At 37.5% G+C, this 24,244-nt stretch overlaps 1 protein-coding gene across 2 annotated transcripts in view; it reads left to right on the forward strand.

Moving 5' to 3' along the window:
• The window catches only part of PDLIM4 (PDZ and LIM domain 4), a 97,213-nt gene that overhangs the window by 13,123 nt on the left and 59,846 nt on the right, over window positions 1-24,244 (forward strand). For both annotated transcript variants that reach the window (XM_051978226.1, XM_051978227.1), the window contains exon 2: window positions 15,426-15,577. In XM_051978226.1, the coding sequence (XP_051834186.1) occupies window positions 15,426-15,577 (152 nt within the window). The remainder of the gene's footprint in view (window positions 1-15,425; window positions 15,578-24,244) is intronic.

Below are 24,244 nucleotides of genomic sequence, written 5' to 3' on the forward strand. Positions count from 1 at the left end.
TGTCAAAGGTAGGATGTGAAACTACATCCTCTGACTCAAGCCAGTGGCATTTTCGCTGTGCCACACTGTCTCGTAAAATGCCTTTAGCGACATCAAATAGTCTTGGGGAATATTGGTGCCTTGGGCTATCGATGTTTTTTAGGCCTTCTATCTCCCAGTCTTCTGAATGTACAGTTGTATTTGGTTACCAGTCCTAGCTCTTCATTCCATCACTGTTATCTTCTTGGAACCTACAGAGTAAAATACTGATTTCGTCCCACATTATTTTCTCTAAACTTGAAGAAAATTCTTTAAGATTTCTGTTTATTGCCATTTTTGTGGCTCTCATCTTCCAGGCCCAGATGATTTTAATATTAAGAATATAGTTTCAGTAACCCCAGGATTCTAGAGACTGAGGAAGCAGTATTTTATTCCCAAGCACCTACCAGCTATGATGCATAATGGAAAGTAGGGAGGAAAAAAGGATGAAAAGAAGGAAAGAAGAAGAAGGGATGGAAAGAAAAGGAAGAAGAAAGGAAGAGAGAAAGGAAGGAAGAGGGAAGGAAGGAAAGGAAAAAGGAAAAATAATTGTTTTTATTATAAACCTACTACATTCCAAACTATGCCCAGCCCTTTATAAATATTACCTCATTTGATCCTCACAACCCTGAGAGATAAATGCTACTATTACTATATATTATAGTTGACGTTTCTTCAATGGAGACAGAAAATGGTTACATGATTGCTCAGGATCATAATGCTGGTAAATGGTTGAGGCTGGGTCTTCCCATCCATTGGGCCATCTGGTTGTCTAATGATGGTCACAGACCTACTTATGCCCCTTGTTATTAGACCATTTTTGGCTTCTGGACTCAGATTTGTATATACCCTTTGAGATTTTTTCATGAGCCCTAGAATGAAGTTCAAGCTCTGCCCATCCCAGATTTCTAATGAAAATTAATCCAATGACAGCATTGAATTATGTGGATTTAAATGGAATTGTCATTGTAAAGGCAGCATGGAGACTCCTGTTGCATGTACAGCTGGCCTCTCTGTACTCTCTCCCTTTACTGCCTTAGCACAAGACAGTCTCATTAGAGTCATAAAGTAGTGGATATTGAGTTGAAAAGAACTTCAAAGATCAGATGGTTCAAGTTCTTCATTTTGTAGAGGTAAAAAAAAGGAGGTACAATGTTTCAATGACTGACCCACAGGCACAGAAAGTCAGAATTTGATTCCAAGCCCTTCAATCTCAAAATACAATGGAAAACATTGTACCCTTGATGAAGAGTTCATCCTAATGCCAGAGAGTAGAAATGCAATTATTCTGACACATCATCTATCTAATTGTTTAAAAAATACCTTCAAGGTCACTAAAAACCTGGGAGCATGAGGATTGAGCAGAACCCAGGATTTTTGAAGAGTATTTATAATAGGGATTCTCAGGGCAAGGAGCTGTAGTTCAGAAATCTGGAAAAAGGAATTACTGATTTTCCAAGTGTATTGTCCTTGGGTGAGACCCTTTTATCAGACAAAGTACTTTCTAATCTGTAACCTGAACCACAGTGGAGCCAAAATGAACCCCTGCCTCATTAACTATATTTACTCTATTTGAGAGCTTCAACCTCCCTCCATCACTAATGTTTGGAGTTCCTTTTTTATACCTTTTTAAAATTCACCTTATGGACCTTCCATGGCAGCCCAGAGGGGGAGGTGTTGGGAAGAAGAAGCACTGATTACTTTATTTTACGAATTAGAGTATTCTCAGGGGAGAGGATTCAGTTCCCCACGACAACCTTACCTGGCCATTAGCTCATCCTCCCAGAGGTTTGTCAGCCTGCTTCAGAGGCTAATCTGGGTTGAGTTGTGGCTTGTCCTCTCTCCCTGTGTGGGCTCATGATGAGTGTTTTGATTTTAAATAATCTTCCTCATGAAAGGTTCCCCTATTATAAGGATAGGCCCAGCAAGCTTGTGGTGTAGTTGCTGAGGGAAGCAAGACTTATTAAGTTTCAGACTCTAAGAGACAAACGTTCCTTGTAAAGGGACTGACGACAAGGCATGGCAGAACACAGATAAGATGCTGACAATTTATCTTTGGACCTGTTCACAGAGTTCCTTGTTTATTTTATTAAATCATGGGTAACAAGAGCCAGGTTGATGGGAGCAGACACAGCAAGGGCCTTGCCTTTAAACTAGAGACCTCTAAAGGCAATCTCTCCCCACGTCCTCCTTCCACCCCTACTTCCACCCCCTTCTCCCTCCTCCTCCCCCCGCCCCACACTATCCAGAACTCCAGAAGAAAATGTGTTCTGTTTCAGGGACAAATAGTTAAGATGAGCCAATCCACACTTTAGCAGCTGCAGCTAGCCTCTGTGGAGAGACTCATTGATAATGCCTTCCCGCTCTGAAGGAAGGAAAAGGTAGGTAAGAAAAATCAGAGCTGTGAGAACATGATTAAGGAAGAAATAGAAAGAATGGGTGAGAATGAACATATATATATATGCATATATACATATATGTGTAAGTATATATGTATATATATACACTTAACATTCAGAAAGTTTACTAAATTCAATTATTACTGGCTATATAAACAGAGGAAAGTTCATCCAAGGTGGATCAGGATGGAATTTGCTGGGAGGTACTTGAACCTCGGAAACCCTGGCCCTGGTAACCTCGTGTTCACCTCCAAATATTTGGCTTCTTTTCCTTTGCAATGAAAAGCACAGGGAGGAGTACAAATGTGCCAGGAAGTGATTGCTGGGGGAAAAAATATAAGAAATCATGTCTTGATGCTTTTTTAAGAAATCATTGCTATTATTTCCCAATTCCACACCTCTGTCAAAAATTAAAAATGAAAGAACAGTCCTTTGCAACAAAATTAAGCAAAATGAACCAATCTTGACTTCTGTAAAGCCTCATCTAAAAATTTCCGCTTTGGAAGAAGCTTTTCCCTAGCTTTCATATTGCTAGTGCCCTCTCAAGGCCAAGTGCCAAGGGAAAAACAAATTAGTAAACGATTGCAACTATAGAGAAGTTAGGAGAATTTAAGTGAACCCTAAGCAGACATTCATTAGTTTGAATATCTGGTCCTAAATGAAATATATTCCAAGATACTGAAAGAGCTTGGGATATAATGACTGAATCATTATTGCCTTTGAAAAACCATGGAGAATATGACAATTGCTGTAACCTGATAGATAAGATCAGATTCCTAATTTTCCAAAAAGAGAAGATGATATGAATGTACAAAGTATGAGATGCTAAACTTGACTATAATTCCTAGCAAAATCCTAGAGCATATTGTTGGGTTTTTGTTTTTATTTTTTAGTTAATAAGCATTTAATTTTCTCTTTCAGACCCCTTCAATTAAATAAAAAAAACTTCAGGTAACAAAGATAAGCAAACTAAGCATTCTCATAGAGTCCATGTTCAAAAATGTTTGTCACATAAAAGTTATTATTAAAAGCATGTTTTATGAGCATCTCAAAAGAGGAATGATGTAAAAATCAGTCTTGGCAAAAACTATCTCATTTATTTCTCTTGGGTTAAATCAATAGATGCTAGTTAGATCAATAGATAAGGAAATGTAGAAAATAGTTACCTAGCACCTGACAAAGTCTTTTATCTTGTCGCTGTTGACAAAGTGAATTGTGGGCCTATTAGGGTGTTTTGGTATTGACTGACTGACTGAAAGGAGTAGTCATTGTTGGGTCATTCACCCTGGAGAGAGGTTTCTAGAGAAGGGCTTAAGGATCTGTCCTTGGCTCTGTTCTGTTTAACATTCTTATCAGTAACTTGGATGAAGGCAGAGAGAGCATGTTTATCAAATTTGCAGCTGAGACTGAATTAGGATCCAATGCTAACACATTGAATCATGAGATCCAAAATGACAGTCTAGGACATTAGCATAAGCTTAAGGAGATGAAATTTAATAGGGATTAATAAGTCAGTAATAATATCTACTAACCATAGAAAAAGCATAGTAAAAAGTTCTGTCTTTAGGTTTACAAGTTAGCTCAGGGAAACCATATGTTTATATATGGATATTTACAAAATAAATACAATGTCCTTTGAAGGGAAAGGCATTAGTAGCTGGGGTAACCAGGAAAGACTTTTTTGTGGAAAGTGTTACTTGAAGTAAGCCTTAAAGGAAGCTACCCATATTCTAAGAGGTGATGATGAGAAGAGAATGATATCAGGCCTGGGGACAATCATTGTAAAGTCATAGAGATGGGAAATGGGGTGCTAAATATAAGGAGTAGCAAGAGGTCTAGCTTGACTGAACTGTGTGTAAGAGAATAATGTTTAAAAGGTTGAAAAGGTTGGTTGGAGCCATGTTATTAAGGGCTTTACATGACAAACAGAAGAGTTTATATTTGATCTTAGAGGTAACATAGACCCATTAGAGTTTATTGAGTAAATGAGTGACGTGACCAGATTTGTGTATAAGGAAAATTACCTTGACAGATGTATTAAGGATGGATTTGAGAAGGTAAATCCTAGAGGGAGAAAGGGAATGCAGTTAGGAAGCAAATGCAGTAGAACAGGTGTGAGATAATGAAGGCCTGAGAGATATGATGGTAGAAATGTTGAGACTATATGCAGTGAGGGTGATTGAACAGTTGAGGATGACATGAAGATTATGAACCTATGGAATTAGAAATATGATGATTCCCTTGACTGAGAAAGGAAATTTAATGAAAGGATTAGGTCTAAGAGAAGAGATTATGAGTTCTGTTTTGGACATGTTGAGTTTGAGAGGATATTCAATTCAAAATATCCAATAGGCAATGTTCTATACTCAGGAAAAATAAAACCCCAACAATTTCATCCTTTCTTGCCAAGATAATTACCTGAACAGAAGGCAGGCACTGTCCAGCTTTCACATACTTAGTCCAGGAAAATACTGAATAATGGCCAAGAAATCCAATGAGAAAACTAAAATAAGTGATTTCTTCCACCCCAAAACTGAATAAAAAGTCAGTCAGAAGCTCAAGGGCAATAGGAAAGGTATATAGTCATTAAGACTTAGTGTCCAGATACAGCAAATACAGAAGACCCCATGATGGTCAGAAGGCTGCAAGTAGGGTGGAGAAGCCCCTGGGCATGGCAACAGTTATCTTGATTCCAGAAAGTACAATGCTTCATTGCTCAGACCCAGATAGTTCAGGCACTCTGGATGTTGAGGTCCTTAATTCTCTGTTCTAAGATACCAAAGAGGGCCCTAAAATTCCATTTTTGGAGCCTCAAAGATCCAGCAAAGCCTAAGCCCATGAGGTGGCGGTCAGCACAAGAATCCTGGAGATTTGAGGCAGGGCAAACCATCCTGTCCAAAAGTACAGCAGCAGGAGGAGGAGGAGTCTGGCCCTGATATGAATGCTCCAGTTCAGGAACTCAAACTGGAAAGATGAGTCAGTCAAAGAAAAACACTGAGCAATATCAGAAATTATTGCAAACTTACCTTCATAATAACTGTAAGCAAAGATTCAAAGAAGGAAAAAAAAAAGTATTTTCTAGAAGAACTATATATATACCTAGAAGAAAAGAAGCAAGAGATAACAAATGCAATAAATTCTCTGGAGGAAATGGAAAAAAATAAAAAGTAGTTTAGAAAATAAAATGGAGGCTTAGCAATAGTAATTTCCCCCCAAAGATGGTCATTTAAACATTGTTAACAATGTCTAGAAGAGAACAGAGGAAAGTATAGAAGGAAGTACAAACAAGAAAGTATTTTGTGGAATATTTTATATGTTTCAAAGAAAATAAAGGAGTATAAAGTTGATTGAATCGCAGTTTCATGTGGAATCTTCCTTGTGTTCTGCTAGGCATATGGAAATACTTTTTTGGTATTTGAGCTTAAAATACCAAATGAAAAGAAAAGAAAAAGAAAGAAAAGATTTCATAAGTTCAAGATGGTGATAGAATGGCTAGAATATTAAAATAGAAAAGATCTGAAAGATCTAATAGGCGTTTGCTGAATCTAGCTCATACTGAGTCTTGAGGCTGATTGTTAAATTTTCACTGTGACTATTTATACCTTAGGGATCAGCAAAACTACAGATCAGGGCTTGATTTATTATTTTGTTGTTGTTTAGAGTTAAGAAAACTATGATCAAAATGTTAAGAAAGATAAAACTTTAAAGTGTGTCATGTGCATTTTTTCTCTAAAGAGCTGATTGTTAAATATTTATCAGCACATCTCTGATTGTAAACTTAATATAAATTAAAAAAAAAAGCAGCCAAAAAACACTATTCAAAATTTAAATTTCATTAAAAGAGGTAGATGTCTAGAAGGAGGTAGGCTTTAGTCCAGGTGAACTTGGCCTTGATTAGGGCATTTCTGGAGTAAGAAACATGTTAAATTCTAAACAATACATATTAGGAAGGATATTGGCCAAATAGTGTATGTTTAGAGGCGGCCTGTTAGTATTATGAGGGAACTAGAGACTTGGTCTTATTCATACATGTGAGACATTTAGTACAAAAAAGATGCCCTTGAAATATCCTCAGACTTAGTTACATATTTCCTTGTTTACTTTATTAAATCATGGATTAACACCAGCTGAGCTGGTGGAGCAGCCATAAATGCCATACTAGGGAGAGACTTTCTCCCAGATGTGTGTGTGTGTGTGTGTGTGTGTGTGTGTGTGTGTGTGTGTGTGTGTGTGTGTGTGCTGAGTGCCTGGAGGGCACAAGGAAAAGAAAGTAGCCAACTTTAAAGTAACTAAATGCCGTGTGAAAGGAGAATTAGAGCCTTCCAGCTGGTCACTATTAGTGACCTAATCACCTAGGAGCAATGGCTTGGTAATTGCTAAGAGACAGACTTAGATTAGATATAAGAAGAGAAAAAAACCTTTCCCAGAGGTCTTCAGGTAGATATGATACAGCCACTTGGGGGGAAGGCTATATTAGACAGTCCTCATCCAGGTACAGGTGGATAGGTGATGGAAGTCCTTTCAGTCTGATTTTGTTTTTTACAGCTGAGCAGGTACAGACAAGGGATTGGCGTAGTTGGCAAAGCTATTTCTGCTTGTCTCTCAAATTCCCTGATTTTTAAAAAATTTTAATATTTTATCTTCCCTCAATTATATACAAAAGCATTTTTAGCATTGTTTTAAAATTGTTCGAGTTCCAAATTCTCTCTCTTCCCATATTGAGAAAGCAAGCAATTTGATATAGATTGCTCATGTCCTGTTTCTCTTTTCAATATTCCTTTCCGTGACTACATATCCATTACCTGTATCACCACTCTAGGATTCTCACATTAACAATCCTATCCAGGATGAGGAAAGTGGCTAATAAACTCACACTGCCTAGTACCTAGTACTGGGACTAGGTATATCCTCTGGGTCAGAAAGGCTGAATTATTTTTAAAATCTGATTTCTGTTTATATCTTTTGTTTTCACACTACTCTCATTTTCAAATATCTCTCTTCCTCCCTCACCTGATGGACCATCTTATTGTATAATAATAATTTTAAAAGAAGCATTTAGAGAGGATATTGTTTACAGAAAAGATGATGAAATGGTGAAAATTCAGGCATTTTGATTGAGTAAGCTTCATGGTCATAATTGAAACTCTTGAGTGAAGGACCATGAAACTCCTGTTGATCCCACATTGTGCTATTTTTGACTTTTCTATTAGAAGAGAAATACTTCTCAGTTGGAATAAGTAGTGAAAAGTTGGACAGGTTTAGAAAAATAAACCTGGCCTTTTTTGTAACCAAAGTCTCCCTTTCCCTTGCCTCCTCCATTTTTCTATAAAGGAAGATTTAAAACAAACCTCCTAATTTAAGAAGGCTGTGACCAGGAATACCCTCGCCTATCCCCTCCTCCATAATTAGCTAGGTCCAGTGTCTCCTTTACAGGGAGCTAGCCTAAATGCTGGGACAATTGAGACTCCTGCCCATTCTCCAAACCTTTCTAGCGTAGTAGGTCCTGCCAAAGTTTGTTCTACTGTGACAGAGCCCAGAGTCACCTCTACACAACTTGACATAGTTAAAAGAATATATAGTAAACTCCATATTAGTAGTATAGACTTTTAAATAAATACTTTGGGTCTTCAGAAGGAGATATTATTTTTAGCTTGAGGTCATCAAGTAAAGCTTCATGGAAAAGGTAGGATTAGAACTGAGTTTGAAGGAAAATCTGAAGGGGAGGGAAAGTGTGACACAGCAATGATGTGTGAGTCATTATGGGAAGTCATGGGAAGTCAAAGTTCTGGCCTTCCATTGAAGGGTTTGGGAGCTGAGGAAATACACCCAAGGGATAGTTATGGAACTGTGGGAGCAGTTGTACTGTTCACAATTAATAGATAGAGGCTTAGGTATAATATTCCCCATTCCTGTCCTAGCCCTTAAATCCACTGGTCCAGGGCTGGTTTTAGCTCTGTCTCTTGATCTTAGTTTCCCCCTTTGTAAAATGAGAGAGTTGAACTACTTGATCTCCAAGGTCCTTTTCAACTAGTCCTATGATTCTTGCAGAATTAGACCTGGGGCTAAGCCATACCTGAGGATTGATTCAGATTAGCCACAATTTAACATTGATGGGGTCTACATTATAGTAAGAGTTGCCCTAGGACACTAACTAGTGTCCTAGGAAAAGCTGGACATCCTGTTTATTTCTCTTTTCTCACATCATTTGGTATATTCTCAACTCTTACTTGAATAGATATTCACAACATCCTTATGATCTAGGCAATTGTTTGGTAGATGAGGAAACTGAAGCACAGATAGGAAGTCAAGATCATTTGGAGAGCCTACCACCTGTGACATATTAGAAGTCCACTTACTGGATCAAATAGAGACAAAAATAAGGACTCTTCCCATTAAGAAGACTCCATGGACCTCAAAGGATGATGTTCAAGTCCTCATCTTCCCCCAGTAACTAGTTGGAGGAGCTTCTCTCTCCTGTTCCTAGAAAAATAAAGCATCACAGATTTAGATATGGAAAGAGACCTCACTAGCCAATGAGGTCATTCTCTATTTTACATGAAAAAAACTCTCAGGAGATTCAGTGACTTGTCCAAGGTGACGCATATTGCCTCATTGATCATCCATGACCCCATGGCGTGGATATTGTCACTTCTCTCAATGTGTCAAGAACTATGCATTCACTTCTTTGGGGTACAAGTGTGTACATATGCATGTGTATGTGTTTATGTTTGTATGTATGAGCAGGTTCTGCAAGTTTTCCAGCTCAGGTCCTGAGTTGAGACAGGGAAGAAAGGGAGAGAGGATGGAGGAACAGCCAACAGTTCAGGGTTCAACTCCTATCTCTACTGTCAATTGTGTGCCTCTGGGCAAGTTGTTTCCTTCTGTCCTTCAGTTTCTTCATCTTAAAAATGAATGAGTTGAATTAAATGAGTTTTGATGTCCATTCCAGTTCTAAATCTAAAGTTCTATAGCTTTAAAAGAAAAATCCCCTATTCTGGTGAGGTTCTTGCAATCAGAAGAAGTTCAGAGTCTGTGACTCTGTCACTATGGAGTCCCCATCATTCTATATCTCACTTCCTTTACCTGCCTGCTTGAAGCCATATAAGCTCCTGCCCTTCACTGCTAGTTGACTATATCATGGACCAAACCCCCATCTTCCAGACTTGCCTTGCTTCCCTGAATTCTAACAGCAGCATCTGTCACAATGGAAAAACCAAAAACATCTAGATCCAGTTTTTGACAGCCATTGTCAAAAGTCACTTTGAGATGGGCCTGCCCCCATTTTCTAAGAGGTGAAGCTTCTACACCTTATAGCTTACAACCTGGCTAAGGTTAGAATCCTCACCCAGATAAAGGGAAATAAAAGATCACTATATTAAGAAGTGAAAGAAGATTCAGAAGTCATTTCCAGTATTCCCTATGAAGAAGCTGAGCCTTAGAGAGATCATGACTTTTCATGGTCAGAAAGAAATATCTTCTCAAGGTAACACAAAATAAATGGCAGAGTTGGCATTTGGGTCTCAGAATTCCAAGTTTAGCAGGAAAGCTTATCACTCCTTCCTCCGTACCACCACACTTCTGCTGGAAAAATCACGAAATGAGTTGTCTTCACAAGGGATAACTGATCTGCTGTAATCCTTCTGCCTTGTGAGATTGCATAGCTTCTTACTCTATGATTAGTTATTAAAGAAAAATAAATTACCAGGGAAGAGAAGGAATATGTTCACTACATAGTCTTAATGCCCTTATTTTCCATATGGGGAAATTGAATTCTAAAGGAGGAAAGGGACTGATCCAAGGCCACATACAGAGCAAATCAGTAGGAAAGGGAAGCCAACAGCCTCCTAGTCTTGGGCTCTTTTATTTTTAAATTAATTGTCTTTTTTTAGATTTTGATTCCATAATCAAGCATAAATATTTAATATACAAATAACCACAGGCTCTATACTAATATACTAAAATATTATGTATATGAAATGATAAACTATAAAATATTAATACATGAAACTATAAGCTTCTCTTATGTGCAGTTTGCTTTTTAAAAACTTTATATTAAATTTAATATAGTCATAACAAACTTTCCCTGTTTATGTTCCCTGCTGAATTTTTTCTTCTATGTATTTTTAAATGTTTTCTTGAATTATTTTATTTTATTTTTACAACTGTATTATTACTGACTAACCTCTCTCTCAATAGAAGAAATATGACATTAAAATAACACATTTGCCTTGTCTGAAAATGTATGTCCATTCTATATCCATCAACTTTCTGTCACAAGGTGGTAAGTTTACTTCTTTATCAGTCTTCTGAAATCATGATCGATCCCTGCATTGATCACAGATTCAAATCTCTTCCTCATGAGGCCACATGGGAGATTTCCTTCATACGTGGTTGGAGGAAAAGCTCTCCTTGTCACAGGGATTGCAAAAACAAGATGCTTTAAGTTTCCTGGGAGGAGAAGCAGCAATAATGTTTTTTATCAGAGGAATTTGTGCAGTTTGAGGTGAGAAAATATTGGGGGAGAGCAGTATCTGGACACTAGAAGCCAGTTGAGGCATATCAGGGTCATTGATCAGGACTGAGCAGACTGCTTTAGGAAGAAGCAAATTGAGGAAATATTATTTATAGAAATTTAGTTGATGATTTTGCTGAAAGTCTATTATGTTTATGAAATATAAACTATAAGATATATGATGCAAAGGGATGAGTTAATCAACAAGCATTTAATAATTGTTTCCTATGTATCAGATATAGAGCAGCGAGGTGTTGCAGTGAACAGAGCACTGGGTTTGGAATCAGGATAACTAATCTTCCTGAGTTCAAATCCAGTCTCAGACACTTAGTAACTGTGTGAACCTGAGCAAGTCATTTATACCTCATCTGCCCCTCTGCACAGTTATTAAGTTGCTAACATTTCTAACTTTCCCTCTTTGCTGTGTGTGGGGTGGGGTGGGGTAGAAGGGTGATGGGGAAAGGATATCAGAGGGAATGCTACCCATTAACACAAGAAGGGAAAGGAAAAATATCCTCTCTTAAGAGGTCTCTTCCTGCTATGATCTAACCATCCTTCAGAAAAGGCTCAGAATAGAACTTCCCAGAATGTTAGTGTTGGAAGGAACCAAGAATCCACCCGAGCAGAAATTCCTTCTTCGGTATACCTGGGAAGTAATCATACAGGCACTTGCAGTGATATGGTGCGCTCTCTATCGAGATAGCCCATTCCATTTTTGGAAGACTCTTCATTATTCAGGTTTTCTCTCTGTCTCTGTACATCTGTTTCTCTGTCTCTGTCTCTCTGAATCTCTGTTTCTCTGTCTCTGTCTCTAGCTTTCTCTGTAATTTCTTCAATATTGGTTCTACTTTAGCCTTCAGGGTCAAGAAAAATCAATCTCACTTTCCTTATAGATGACATCCCTTTAAATACTATAATGTCTGTACTAATGGCTCCCTATAAATCTTTATCTCTTCTCCAGAAAGACAGCCTGGAAGTCAGTAGACAAGAAGATAGTAAGAAAGACCTAGGTTCAAATCTTGCCTCTGTTACTAGTTGTGTGACCATAAAGAAATCTAGCCTTTTTAAACCTCACTTTTCTCATCTGTAAAGTGGACATTATAGGCACTTGTAGTAGGGTTCCAATAAAATAATGTATATGAAAAAACCATTGCAAATATTAAAGTGCCATATAAATTGTTATGGGCCAGAATTTGAAAAAAGGTACTAAGTGGAATTGAGGAGACAGTGGTTAAATCTAGTTTAGAAATCCTACAACAAATAATGGTTTCCTAGTGATATAATGATTGGTGTATACTCAGTGTGGAGCATATAAGGAGAAGCTGTCAGGGCCAGAAAGGACAAGCTCACTAGAAGCTCTCAGAACCTCAGCCAGGATTCAGTCGAGGACATTCAGAAGCCAGAGAAGGCTGCTTAAACTCTCAGGACCAAAACTACAGAAGGCTGCCAGAAAAACTAGCAGAGCTCCAAGTGAAGGAGACAAGACTTTGAAAGAGACAATAAAGGATTTGGACTTTAACTCCTGGCTGCATTTGGGGGGATTACTGAACTGAAATTAAGGCTGCCTCCAGAAGCCCCCCAAGAAACCTACTCCCAGAAAATATTATAGAGAAGAATATTACAATAAATGTCGACTATTATCATTCTCTTAATTCCTTGAAGAGATTCTTAGGATTTCCGGCACCTCTCAAAACACAGATCAGTCTTCTGTGTGAAGTGTTTCCTGCCCACCCTCAGCTATTAGAGCTCTCCCTATTTTCTTTTGTGTATATTTACTTGTATTTATATATGTTGTTTTCCATAATAAAATAGAAGCTCCTTGAGGGCAAGTCAGTTTTATTTGCAGAGCTTTATCCTTAGAGATACTTAGTAAATGCTTGCTGATTAACTGACTGATGATAGTCTTGAGATTTCAATCTCTTTATCTTTCTGGTTGCCTTCTGTATATCATCCTTCCATTCATTTGGGGTCTGACCAGGATAGAGTATTGAGGGACCTAAGTAAGATTATATTAGCCTTTTGAGCAAGCATGTCACACTGTCATAAATTACCCCAAGATCAAAGTCCAAAGGTTGAATTGATATGGCCTTTATAGAATTTCATCCTACAACCCAACTCCAACCAAATGTACTTGAAACTGAGTATATGTATTGACGTGTACATGCACAAATGTGAGGGACATGTGGGAGAAGAAGAGGTTTGATTCACATGCTGTTAGTATTCAGAAAAATGGTGAAAGACCCACTTCCTGCATCCACGTCCAGACTGGCTACATCTCAAACAAACCCTTCTACATCATCCTCTAAAATCTCTCCAAGGAACATGAGCATGGGTTGGGCTTTCCTATGCCATCAGTCAGTCCCTGAAGACAAGGGACAAGTCTCAATGAGGCTGTGCTTTTTAGACCAAGACCATCTTCATTCTCCCTAAACCCTGGGTTCCCAGTGTTTTCTGTGAGATAGGACTATGGTTCTAGACAATAGATGTTGGTTTCAGCTTTTAAGTCATGCATGTTCCTCACCCCAAGTATGTCAGTGAATGGTTTTGCAAGGATATCTTCTGAGTTGAGGGAAGGTAAGGAGGATAAAAGCCCCTTCCTCATTTTACATAGGGCTGAGTTTTTCAACAATAATTAACCCTGTGCTTTGGAGCCTTGGGCTCCTTAAGCTTTAAGATTAAGGAGTCTCAACTTTTTTCTCTTTTGGAGTCATGATTTAATTCAGATCAAACAATTATCCTCTAAACCATCTGGCCCAGCTGCTGTGGCAGAGAGACAGACATGATTCTATGATTTGTCAAATAAATGCCTACTTTGCAGGCTTGTTGTGGCAGAAAGAAAGCAAGAATCAAAACAGAGGAATAGAGAGATACAGCTGTATTTTTGAACGAAAAGACTGGGAGACTGTGCTATAACAGACAGAGAGCTAGTTCCAGAAAAGGGAGGATCTGGATTCAGATCTCTTCTTTGATTCTTAACTATTACTTCAGGGGTTGGATTAGCTGACCTCTAAGTTTCCTTTTAACTCTAGATTCATGTCTGACGTGTTATGCTTTCATTTTTTAATAGTAATGGTCTTGAAAAATATGGCAACGCTAAAGATTAAAAGATATGAGGAGACAGCTTGCTTGCTTTCTGTCTTTTTTTTTTTTTAATTTGTCCAGGATCACACAACTAGTAAATGTCTGAAGCCAGATTTTAACTCAGGAAAATGAATCCTGGACCAGCTGATTCCAGGACCAGCATTCTATCCACTTCACTACCTAGCCACCCCTCGAACAAATAGCTTTCTAATCCTGCTTTGTCCTCACTGATTTGACTGTAGGTTTTAGAAAAGCTCTATACATCCAAACTCTTCATGGGATCCATCTTGGAAATTTCCAAGATATCAATAGAATATTGTCTTTGTCTTTGCTTTAGAGGCAACTGGTGGCAGAATGGAAAGGGCACTTAACAAGAAATCAGTCTGAGGCTAGATTTGAACTCAAGCCTCATTGACTCCAAGCCTTGCATTCTCTCCACTGCACCACTTAGCCGTCCTACCTTTCTCACTAGACAAAAATCAAATGAGACATTTGTAAAAAAAAAAAAATGCTTAGCCTGTAGTGGAGCCATGTTAATGCCTATTCTCTTCTCTGTCTTCCGAGAATTGATGGAATTGTGCCATTTACTGTTGCTATTGTCCCAATTCTTTGTGGGGTCTGATCTTTTTATTTTCACTCTCCATTTCCCCCGGGGTATATCTGTACCCACCTGCAGTCTAATTAATCATGACTCTCTCACTTCTTTGTGAGCTGTCTGCTAAAGAAACCATTAGGGTCTAGAAAGAATCTGTACATCACTGTCTTGCATGGGGAATATACTCAAAGGCAACAGAGGTACTCTGTGTTGTTTGGAAGCAATAAACAGGGTGAGGAATCCATAGAGAAATAAAAAAACAGTGTCTCCAGTTAGACCACCAGCTGCTTCTGCAAACCAAGAAGACAGTTGCTGCTTTATGGGATTAGACTGATCTTTAGGGATATGGAGACTATCTTTGTCCTCTCCTGCCCCAGTCTGCCTTTCTCCCCAAGCTGAGCAGACAGACCCCTGCCTGAGGCCAACAGTTTACACAAGGGAAGGGCTGATCAAAGGAACTCAGCTGAGTATCTCTGTGGATGTTCTCAGTTTAGAAAACATGTGCCTGGGAGCGTGTGAAGCAAGTGCTTGGCTTGGAAGTCAGGAAATGCTACTAATTGTGAGTGATGTTGAAGGAGTAAGTATTTTCCGCACCTTAGTTTTCTGTTCTACAAAAAGGTATAGGACCATTCTAAGAAGTTTCTCTATGATGATAACTTTCAGGGAGTAAAAAAGCAAAATATCCCAGGAAAAAGAATTTACTGTCATTGGTATAAAAGAAGGAGCCACCAAATCCAGTTTCTGGAAGGTAAGATCTGAGAGGTTGGGTTGTGATGTTTTAGCTCCAAGAAATGAATGACCCATCTTCCTTCTTCTGCAGATAAACCCTGGCAGTAAGGCAGCCTTGGCCAACCTATGTCCAGGAGATGTGATCCAGGCCATTAATGGGGAGAATGCAGATAGCATGACTCATCTGGAAGCCCAGAACAAGATCAAAGCATGTCTGGACCAGTTGACACTCTCTGTGAACAGGTAGGGAAGGGATTTTGGAATGTGGGGGAACCAAATATGCAGCATCAAGATCAAGGTGGGTCTTGACAAGGGGGTAAAGTTAGCAGTTTGTTTTCCATCTAACCTGTATCCCTAGATTTGCAATTGGGAAGAAGGGCTGATGGATTCAATAACACTGAAGTACTGGAAACTTATCACTGCTATCACTTAGAATCTCAGCTATCATCAGACAATCAGGATATTGAATTTAGAGGATACTCAATATATTGAAAGATTTAAAAAAATACAGTTTAAACATTAATATATGTCATGGGTATAATTTTTTTGTCCAGGGAAGTTGTGAAACATTTTTAAAAAATATTTTTAAATTTTTTCTAATTACATGTAAAGATAGTTTTCAGCATTTGTTTTTAATAAGATTTTAAGTTCCAAATTTTTTCTCCCTTCATCCTTCCTACACAAGATGGCAAGTAATTTGATATAGGTTATCACATGTGCAATCATATAAAAATATTTTCACATAAGTCATGTTGAGAAAGAAGAAACACAATAAAAGGGAAAAGCCACAAAAAGCCAAAACAAACAAAAGTAAAAATAGTATGCTTCCATTTGCATCTAGACTCCATAGACCTTTCTCTAGATTGAAAAGTATTTTTCACCATGAGTCTTTTGGAATTGTCTTAGAGCATTGTATTGCTGAAGAGAGCTAAGTTAATCATAGTTGATCATTCCACAATATTATTGTCATTATGTACAATGTTCTCCTGGTTCTGCTCATTTCCCCCAGCATTATTAGTTCATGTAAGTCTTTCCAGATTTTTCTGAAATCTGCCTGCGCATCATTTCCTTTTTGTTACTATTGGCAAGCTTCTTTTTTTAAATAAAAGCTTTTTATTTTTCAAAATACATGCAAAGATAGTTTTCAACAATCACCCTTGCAAAACTTTTGTTTTTTCTTCCTTCCTCTTTACCTCCCTTACCCTTAGACAGGAAGAAATCCAATATAGGTTAAAACTTATGTAATTCTTATAAACGTATCTCCACATTTATCATGCTGCACAAGAAAAATCAGATCAAAAAAGGAAAAAAATAATGAGAAAGAAAAAAAAGGAAACAACAATAACAAAAAGGTGAAAATACTATGTTGTGATCCACATTCAGTCCCCATAGTCCTCTTTCTGGATACAGATGACTCTCTCTGACACAAGTCTGCTGGAATTGGCCTGAATCACTTCATTGTTGAAAAGAACCAAGTCAATCACAATTGATCATCACATAATCTTGTTACTGTGTACAATGTTCCCTTGATTCCACTCACTTTATTTAGCATTAGTTCATGAAAGTCCAGGCCTTTATGAAATCATCTTGCTAGTCATTTCTTATAGAACAATAATAGTCTATAACATTCATATACCACAATTTATTCAGCCATTCTCCAATTGAGCCACCACAAAAAGGGCTGCCAGAAACATTTTTGCATATGTGGGTCCCTTTTCTCTCTTTTAAGATCTTTTTGGTGATACAGGCCCAATAGAGACACTGCTGGATCAAAGGGTATGCACAGTTTGATAGCCCTTTGGGCACAGTTCCATATTGCTCCCCAGAATGATTGGATTAGTTCACAACTCCACCAACAATATATTAGTGTCCCAGTTTTCTCACATCCCTTCTACTTAGCATTATCTTTTCCTGTCATTTTAGCTAATCTGAGATGTATGAAATGGTACCTCAGTTGTCTTAATTTGCATTTCTCCAATCTTTAGCTGCTAATCATTTCTTATAGCACAATATATTCATATGCCATCCCCCAATTAATGGGCATTCCCTCAGTTTCCAATTTTTTTGTCACCACAAAAAAAAAGCTGCTATACACATTTTGTATATGTATGTTCTTTGCCTTTTCTATTATTTCTTTGGAATATAGACATAGTAGTGGTATTGCTGGATCAAAAGGTATGCACAGTTTGCCCTTTGGACATAGTTCCAAGTTCTTCTCCATAATGATCAGTTTACAACTTCAACAAAGCATTTGTATCTCAATTGTCCCATGTCTTCTCCAATATTTATCATTTTTCTTTTCTGTCATAGTAGCCAATTTGATAGGTATGAAGTGGTACCTCAGAGTTGTATTAATTTGCATTTTTTATTCAGTAACTATTTAGAGCATTTTTATATGATCAAAGACAGCTTTAACTTCTTCATCTGAAAATTGCCTGTCTATATCTTTGACCATTTTTCAATTGAGAATGACTTGTCTTCATATAAATTAGATTCATTTTTCTATATATTTCAGAAATTAGGCCTTTATCAGAAACATTTGTGTAAAATTATTTCCCATTTTTCTATTTTCCTTCTAATCTTGGTTGTATTTGGGGCATTTTTTGGTTGCAAAATCTTTTTAATGTAATCAAAATGATCTATTTTGCATTTCATAATGTTCTCTATATTTTATTTGCTCATTCTTTTCTTCTCCTGTTTATGTCCTGTTTATGACAGATAAATAATTCCTTGCTCTCTTGATTTGCTTATGGTATACTAGAAGTTTCTTACCAAATATCAACAGAATTTTATTGAGTTAGCAGAAAGCTATGTTTAAAATCATACAAATTAACGTAAAGTAATTAAAGGCAGGAAAGCAACATACACAGTGACGACAGCAGTGCAAATGGAAAGAGAAATAAAAACAAACCAATAGAAACTGCATGCTGCAAAATTATAATGACCAAACATGGTCTCAAAGAAGAAATATGAAAAGGCACTGCCCCCACTCCCTGCTTCATTCTTTTGCAGAGGAGAGAGTGCTCAGGTATAGAGTGTTATATTTTAACATCATCCTTTTTCATTGGTTTTGCTGGATTTTCTTTTTTATTATGAGATCTGATTCTGTGGAAGGGGATTGGAAAGAATACAGGGGAAATACAGGTGATATAAAAACAAAAGCTATCCATTAAAATGTGTAAATAAAATAAATATTAAAAAATAAGAAGTTTCCATATTCTACCTTCCTTTACCCTGGCAGCCACTTTCTCCTTACAATCTGGCATTCACATCTCCCACAAGTTCCTTTTCTTTATACTTTTTGACAAACCATAGCAGCTTTCCCAGTGTTCAAGCTTAACGACATTGAGAGCATATTCTGTATCACTTACACTGGGACATGGTTTGTGCTATGCTGGGTCCAAAAATTTCTAGTTGCTATCCTGGTGTTACCTTTCCCAGAAGAGATAGCTAAAGCTCAAATGGTCAACTTTCAGGCATCACAGAGAGAGAATTGGAATGATAGAGACCGTTCAAGTATCCCCATCCTCCTGCTTATATGTAAGGAGAACTTATGTACATGATCCTTGGACTTGAAGGAAGCTAATCAGTCCAATGTGCAGAGGGATGACAGTGGGACTGCAGTGGTACATGGTCTACTATCTGGAAGTAGTAAATAGGGTGAGGAAGCCATGGAGACCTAGCCCCTTCAGGACCAGATGAGTCATGGAGAAATTTTCTATGGGAACTGGGAACAGCAGGTTGTAAGCAGTGGCTATAACAAGGTCCTTGAATAATGAATCTGGCCATACATTACTCATCCTTTTCAGTGAAACCAGAGCTAGCTGGCAGAGAGGATCACCACATAAAACCACTCCAGAGGCAAACAGCTGTGACTGGGTATTGTGCCCTCATGCACCCAAGGAAAAAATCCTCTATGAGCTCAATCTTTGGCTATAGCCCAGAGACTCCAGGTTTCTGGCTCAGCTCAGGGACTAAAAGGGTGGGTATTTATGGGAGCAAAGCAGAGAAAGAGAGGAAAGAGGGTGAACAAAAGAAATGGTGAAATCTTGGGGGCAGGGAGTCCCTGCTAGGTTACCATTATTTAATTAGAACCACATTGCTACTCCTTCCCTGGGGCTGTGGCAAAAAGCAGGGAGGGAGTTGGAGAGAGGAGGAGGGTTATTAGGGAGCACATAAAACTGAACAGGGGATTGAACCAAAGCAAATTAGAGCCAGGAATTGCTCTGATACTGAACACCAATCCAGACCCAAAGAAAAATATTATTACTGTAATAATAACCAAACCAAAAACCTCACTGAACCAGCTAGAACCAGCACCGAATCTCACAATTTCCTCCAACCACTGGGTAGGAAGAAACACACCCCAGAATTCTTCTTGACCAGGTTTGTGTTTCACTTACTTCAAATCCTTGGTCTCAACCAGATACAAAGTGGTTTGCACCATCAGCTGCCAGTATCCAATCAGGGATTGTTGGGAAGAGAAGATCCCAAAATCTAGATCCCTTTGGAATATGGGAGAGGGGAGGGAAAGGGTCAGGTATTAACCAAAATTAGGGATATTTGGGCTTCAAATCCTGCCTTTGCCATTAACTCACAAGATGAATATGGGCAAGTCATTGCCCTCTCTGAGCCTCGAGGGAATGATTTGGGAATGCAAGTACCAGGGTTCAAATCCCACCTGACACCTAGTAACTATGACCTTATACCTCAATTCTTCATCTGAAAAATGAAGGGATTAAGTTTAGATGGGAATAGAGATTCCTTCCATCTCCAAATCTATGATTTTATGAATCCATCATATTGCCTGCCTTATGGGAATGTTTTAATGACCAATGAAAGGACTTATATGGAGACATCTTAGGAGAGTCGTAACTTATGTGATACAGGTCCAATGCTTTTTCATTCCAAAAATATTTATGAAAGACCTACAATCTTTCCAACTCCACAACCAGTATTATATTCATTTCTCCATAGTACTCTCTTGCACCATGGGATAGATATTCAATATGAACATCAAGAATGTGTGTGTTTGTGTGTGTGTCTCTCTCTCTTTTTCTCTCTTTCTCTATATGTATATATAATGTATATATTTGAAGACATATAGTTAGTTCCTGATTATTTAAACTAGTCCTCGTATCACTTAATTCCCCATATCAGGGGAACTAGGTGGTATAAGATAAGAGCATCACCTAGTCATGTAAGAAAGAGCTGAGTTAAAATTCAGCCTCAAACACTCATGGAACCTCTTAGTTTTAGCAGAATGCTTTGTAAATATTACAATATTATATAAATGCTATCTATTATTTTCTTTAAAAAAAGAATATGCCCAGAGACAGGGGATAGGAAAGATAGGGATATGGTGCCATACCCCTACCTGCTTCTTTCCTCTTTAAATGTCTTCTAGGGTATTTAAATACTTAAGGTATCTAGGTTCAGTCTAGGGATTATAAACTTCTGATCTGTCCATCTGTCAGTCAAGTTCCCCAAATCTAGTAGGGACTAACAAAAGAAAGTGCCATCATAAAAGCAGACTACATGGAGAGAGTAGTGAAGGAAGAAGATAATAATCAGGAGAAGATAGAATCAGATTGTCCACACCAAACTCCTCAGACATTGACATAGTTCTTGTTTGTAGATCAGGGTCTATTTGTTGGGCCATCTTTCTTTGGAAGTGGGAATAGAGGCTTTCTATAACACATTTACTGCTTCTAAAGGATATTCTATAATTTGGGGACACTGAGGTACAGTTTTTCTCTGGTTTTAATAATAGCTTTTTATTTTTTCAAATACATGCAAAGATAGTGTTCAACCTTTGCAATATTTTCCAATTCCATTTTTTCTCCCTCCCTCCCCTTTTCCCCTGTCCCCTAGCCAGCAAGCACTCCATTATAGGTTAAACATGTACAATTCTTCTAAACATATTTCATTATTCTGCACAAGAAAAATCAGATTAAAAAAACCAAGCAAACAAGTAACACCACCAAAAAAAAGATGAAAATACTATGCTTTGATCCACATTCAGTCTCCATAGTTCTCTCTCTGGATGTGGATGGCTCTTTCCATCACACGTCTATTGGGATTGCCTTGAATCACCTCATTGTTGAAAACAGCCAAGTTTTTCACAATTGATCATTATACAATCTTGTTACTCTGTACAATGTTCTCTTGGTTCTACTCACTTCACTTAGCACCAGTTCATGTAAGTCTTTCCAGGCTTTTCTGAAATTATCCTGCTCATCATTTCTTATAGAACAATAATATTCCATTACATTCATTTACCATAACTTATTCAGCCATTCCCCAACCTATGGGGAATTTTCTAGTTCCTTGCCACTACAAAAAATAGTCTCTCTTGTAATCACAAACAGAATTGGGCATCATGGGTTTAGTCTGCCTGCCCAAATAGGCAGGTTTCTTGGCTATTAATCTATTAATATAAGCTTGTTAGCTTATTAGTATAAGAAGCAGGAGAAGGATATTAAAAGGCAAGCTAAGTTCCCCAGGCAGCAGTAAGAAGTAGCCATAACTGGTCACATCTGATTAGACCACATAGCTTGTCTGGGCTAGGGTAGTGGGCCTCGACTGGTTTTCATGATCTGACATTTTCAATAAAGCAGCAAAGTTTTTCAAATACTTCTTACCAACAAGCCCCAACACCTTATGTCCAACTTCCTATTCTCCTGTGGAAAAGCTGAGTAGAGAGCTTCTCATCTTGTAGGAGTTTGGGAATCACAAAACATGACCACAGGCAACAGAGTCTGAACAAGTCAATTTAACATTTAATGCTACAACCTCTTGTATTCTTCAAAAATTCAGAGAAGAGAGAGATTACAGTAAAGAACAGAGGCTTTCTATCAAAGGTAAAAATTAGAGAGTAGTCCTTGAAGGATGAGTAGGAACTGGAGACACAGTGGTCCATTAGGAAGGGCTAGAAGCTGGCACTTCCTCCATATCCCCAAAATGCAAATCCACATTTGGAAGTATTATTCTTTTTTTTTTTCCTCTGAGGCAATTGGGGTTAAATGATTTGCCAGTTTTACACAACTCAAAAATATTGTGTCTGAGGCCGAATATGAACTCAGGCCCTCCTGACTTCAGGGCTTGTACTCTATCCACTGTACCACCTAGCTGCCTATTATTCTTTTAAAAGAAAAGGCAAGCACTGTTAAAAAAAAAAACACACCATTATTCCCAGCACCCTAAAATCTAGGACCATCAGATCAGCAACTTCTATTTTAATAAATTTTGTTTTGATTTTAATCTATCTAGAAACGAAAGAAAGACAAGAAAATTTTAATAAAATAATAAAAAGTGATTATAAATGTAACCATATGCTTTCTTATAGTTTACTAGTTGGTTTTTTTCCTTTTTTTTTAATTTCATTTTTTATTCTGACCTTGACAAACTCCAAAAAAGACGAGTATTTCCCTAAACAAAGTAGAACAGAAAAAGTGAATTACACCAGCAGCCAGGAATTTGTACCATGCTTGTTTCTCCCTCCAAGAGTATGACAAATTCAACATGCTATTTTCAAAGCTGTCCTGCTGTCTGTGTTTCCTATTGACCATTCTTCTGCTCTCTTCTGAGTATTTTTTTAAATGCTTCAATGACCAGGTACTGATCACGTAGCAATTATTAAAGGAAACACTCTGTATATTAATTCAAACAGGATAATAACAAAATGTCCATTGTAGTCCATGGAAACATTCTTCCCCTGTTAATGTTTTCATTGTACAGCTGTGGTCTGTTTATATTGTTCTTATGATTCTGTTTTCTTCCCTCTTCATTGCTTCAGGTAAGTTTTCCCATTTCCATTTGAATTATTCATATTTCTCATTTCTTTAATTATACTGCATTTTGTTTTGACACAAGGGACACTTCCCAACCCAAATAACCTCACCCTACCAAGTACATTTCCTGAAAACAATTAAACAAAATTGCCTAATGGCAAGATTGAGACAGATAGCACACGTCACTCTGCATTTTTACAACTTACTGATTGTTAACAGGAAGGATGTGTGTTTTAACTTTGATAGTGGTGGTATCAACATTGTCTACTGTACTTGGCACATACTTTGTTACTGTTCAGTGTGGACTTTATTTCCATACTAGTAGTCAGTATGTATATTGTTGTTTTTTAAAATTTTGTTTTCTTCATTCTTCATGATATAAAATATCTTCATGTGTTTCTTTTAAGTCTCCATATTTAATATTTTTGTGGCACTGTAATATCCCATTATATTTACAAAGTATAATTCATTAGCATTTATTCCACTGGTTATTAGTTACTATTTGTGTCAGTTTTTGTTTTGTTTTGTTTCGCAACTGCAGATAGCAGTGCTAAGAATATATTCTGTGTATGTATATATACATATGTGTGTGTGTGTGTGTGTGTGTGTGTGTGTGTGTGTAATTTCATATAGGGATAGAGACCATGTTTTTACTAGTAATGGACTCCCAAACATCTCGTCTGTAAATCAAACTCTTGAAAAATTGCATAGAGCCCTGAAATGCTAAAAGATTTGACCAATCATACAGTTAGTGTCAGAAGTGATACTTCAACCTAGATCAATCTCCCAGCTTTCAACTACTAAGCAATACTGCTTCTAATATAGTTCTATATAGCTTTTCAAAAAGGTTGGAGCAATATTGTAAATAGACATCAATTTTTCCAAAATAATATTGGTATTGAATTTTATTATTATTTCTATTTATATCCTGATCTTTTGTTCAATTCAGTACAAATCAATAAGCACTAAGAATCTATCATGTCCAAGGCATGATGCTGTATGTGAGGAATTAAATGGAACAGCTTCTGTGCCTAAAAACTTATTCTCAATTGAGAGGTTTCAGCATATACAAAGATAAATAAATAAAAGATCATTTTAAAGAGAGAGAAAGAGTAAT

Source organism: Antechinus flavipes, chromosome 2 (genome assembly GCF_016432865.1).
Source record: "Antechinus flavipes isolate AdamAnt ecotype Samford, QLD, Australia chromosome 2, AdamAnt_v2, whole genome shotgun sequence".
Classification (NCBI taxonomy): Eukaryota; Metazoa; Chordata; class Mammalia; order Dasyuromorphia; family Dasyuridae; genus Antechinus; species Antechinus flavipes.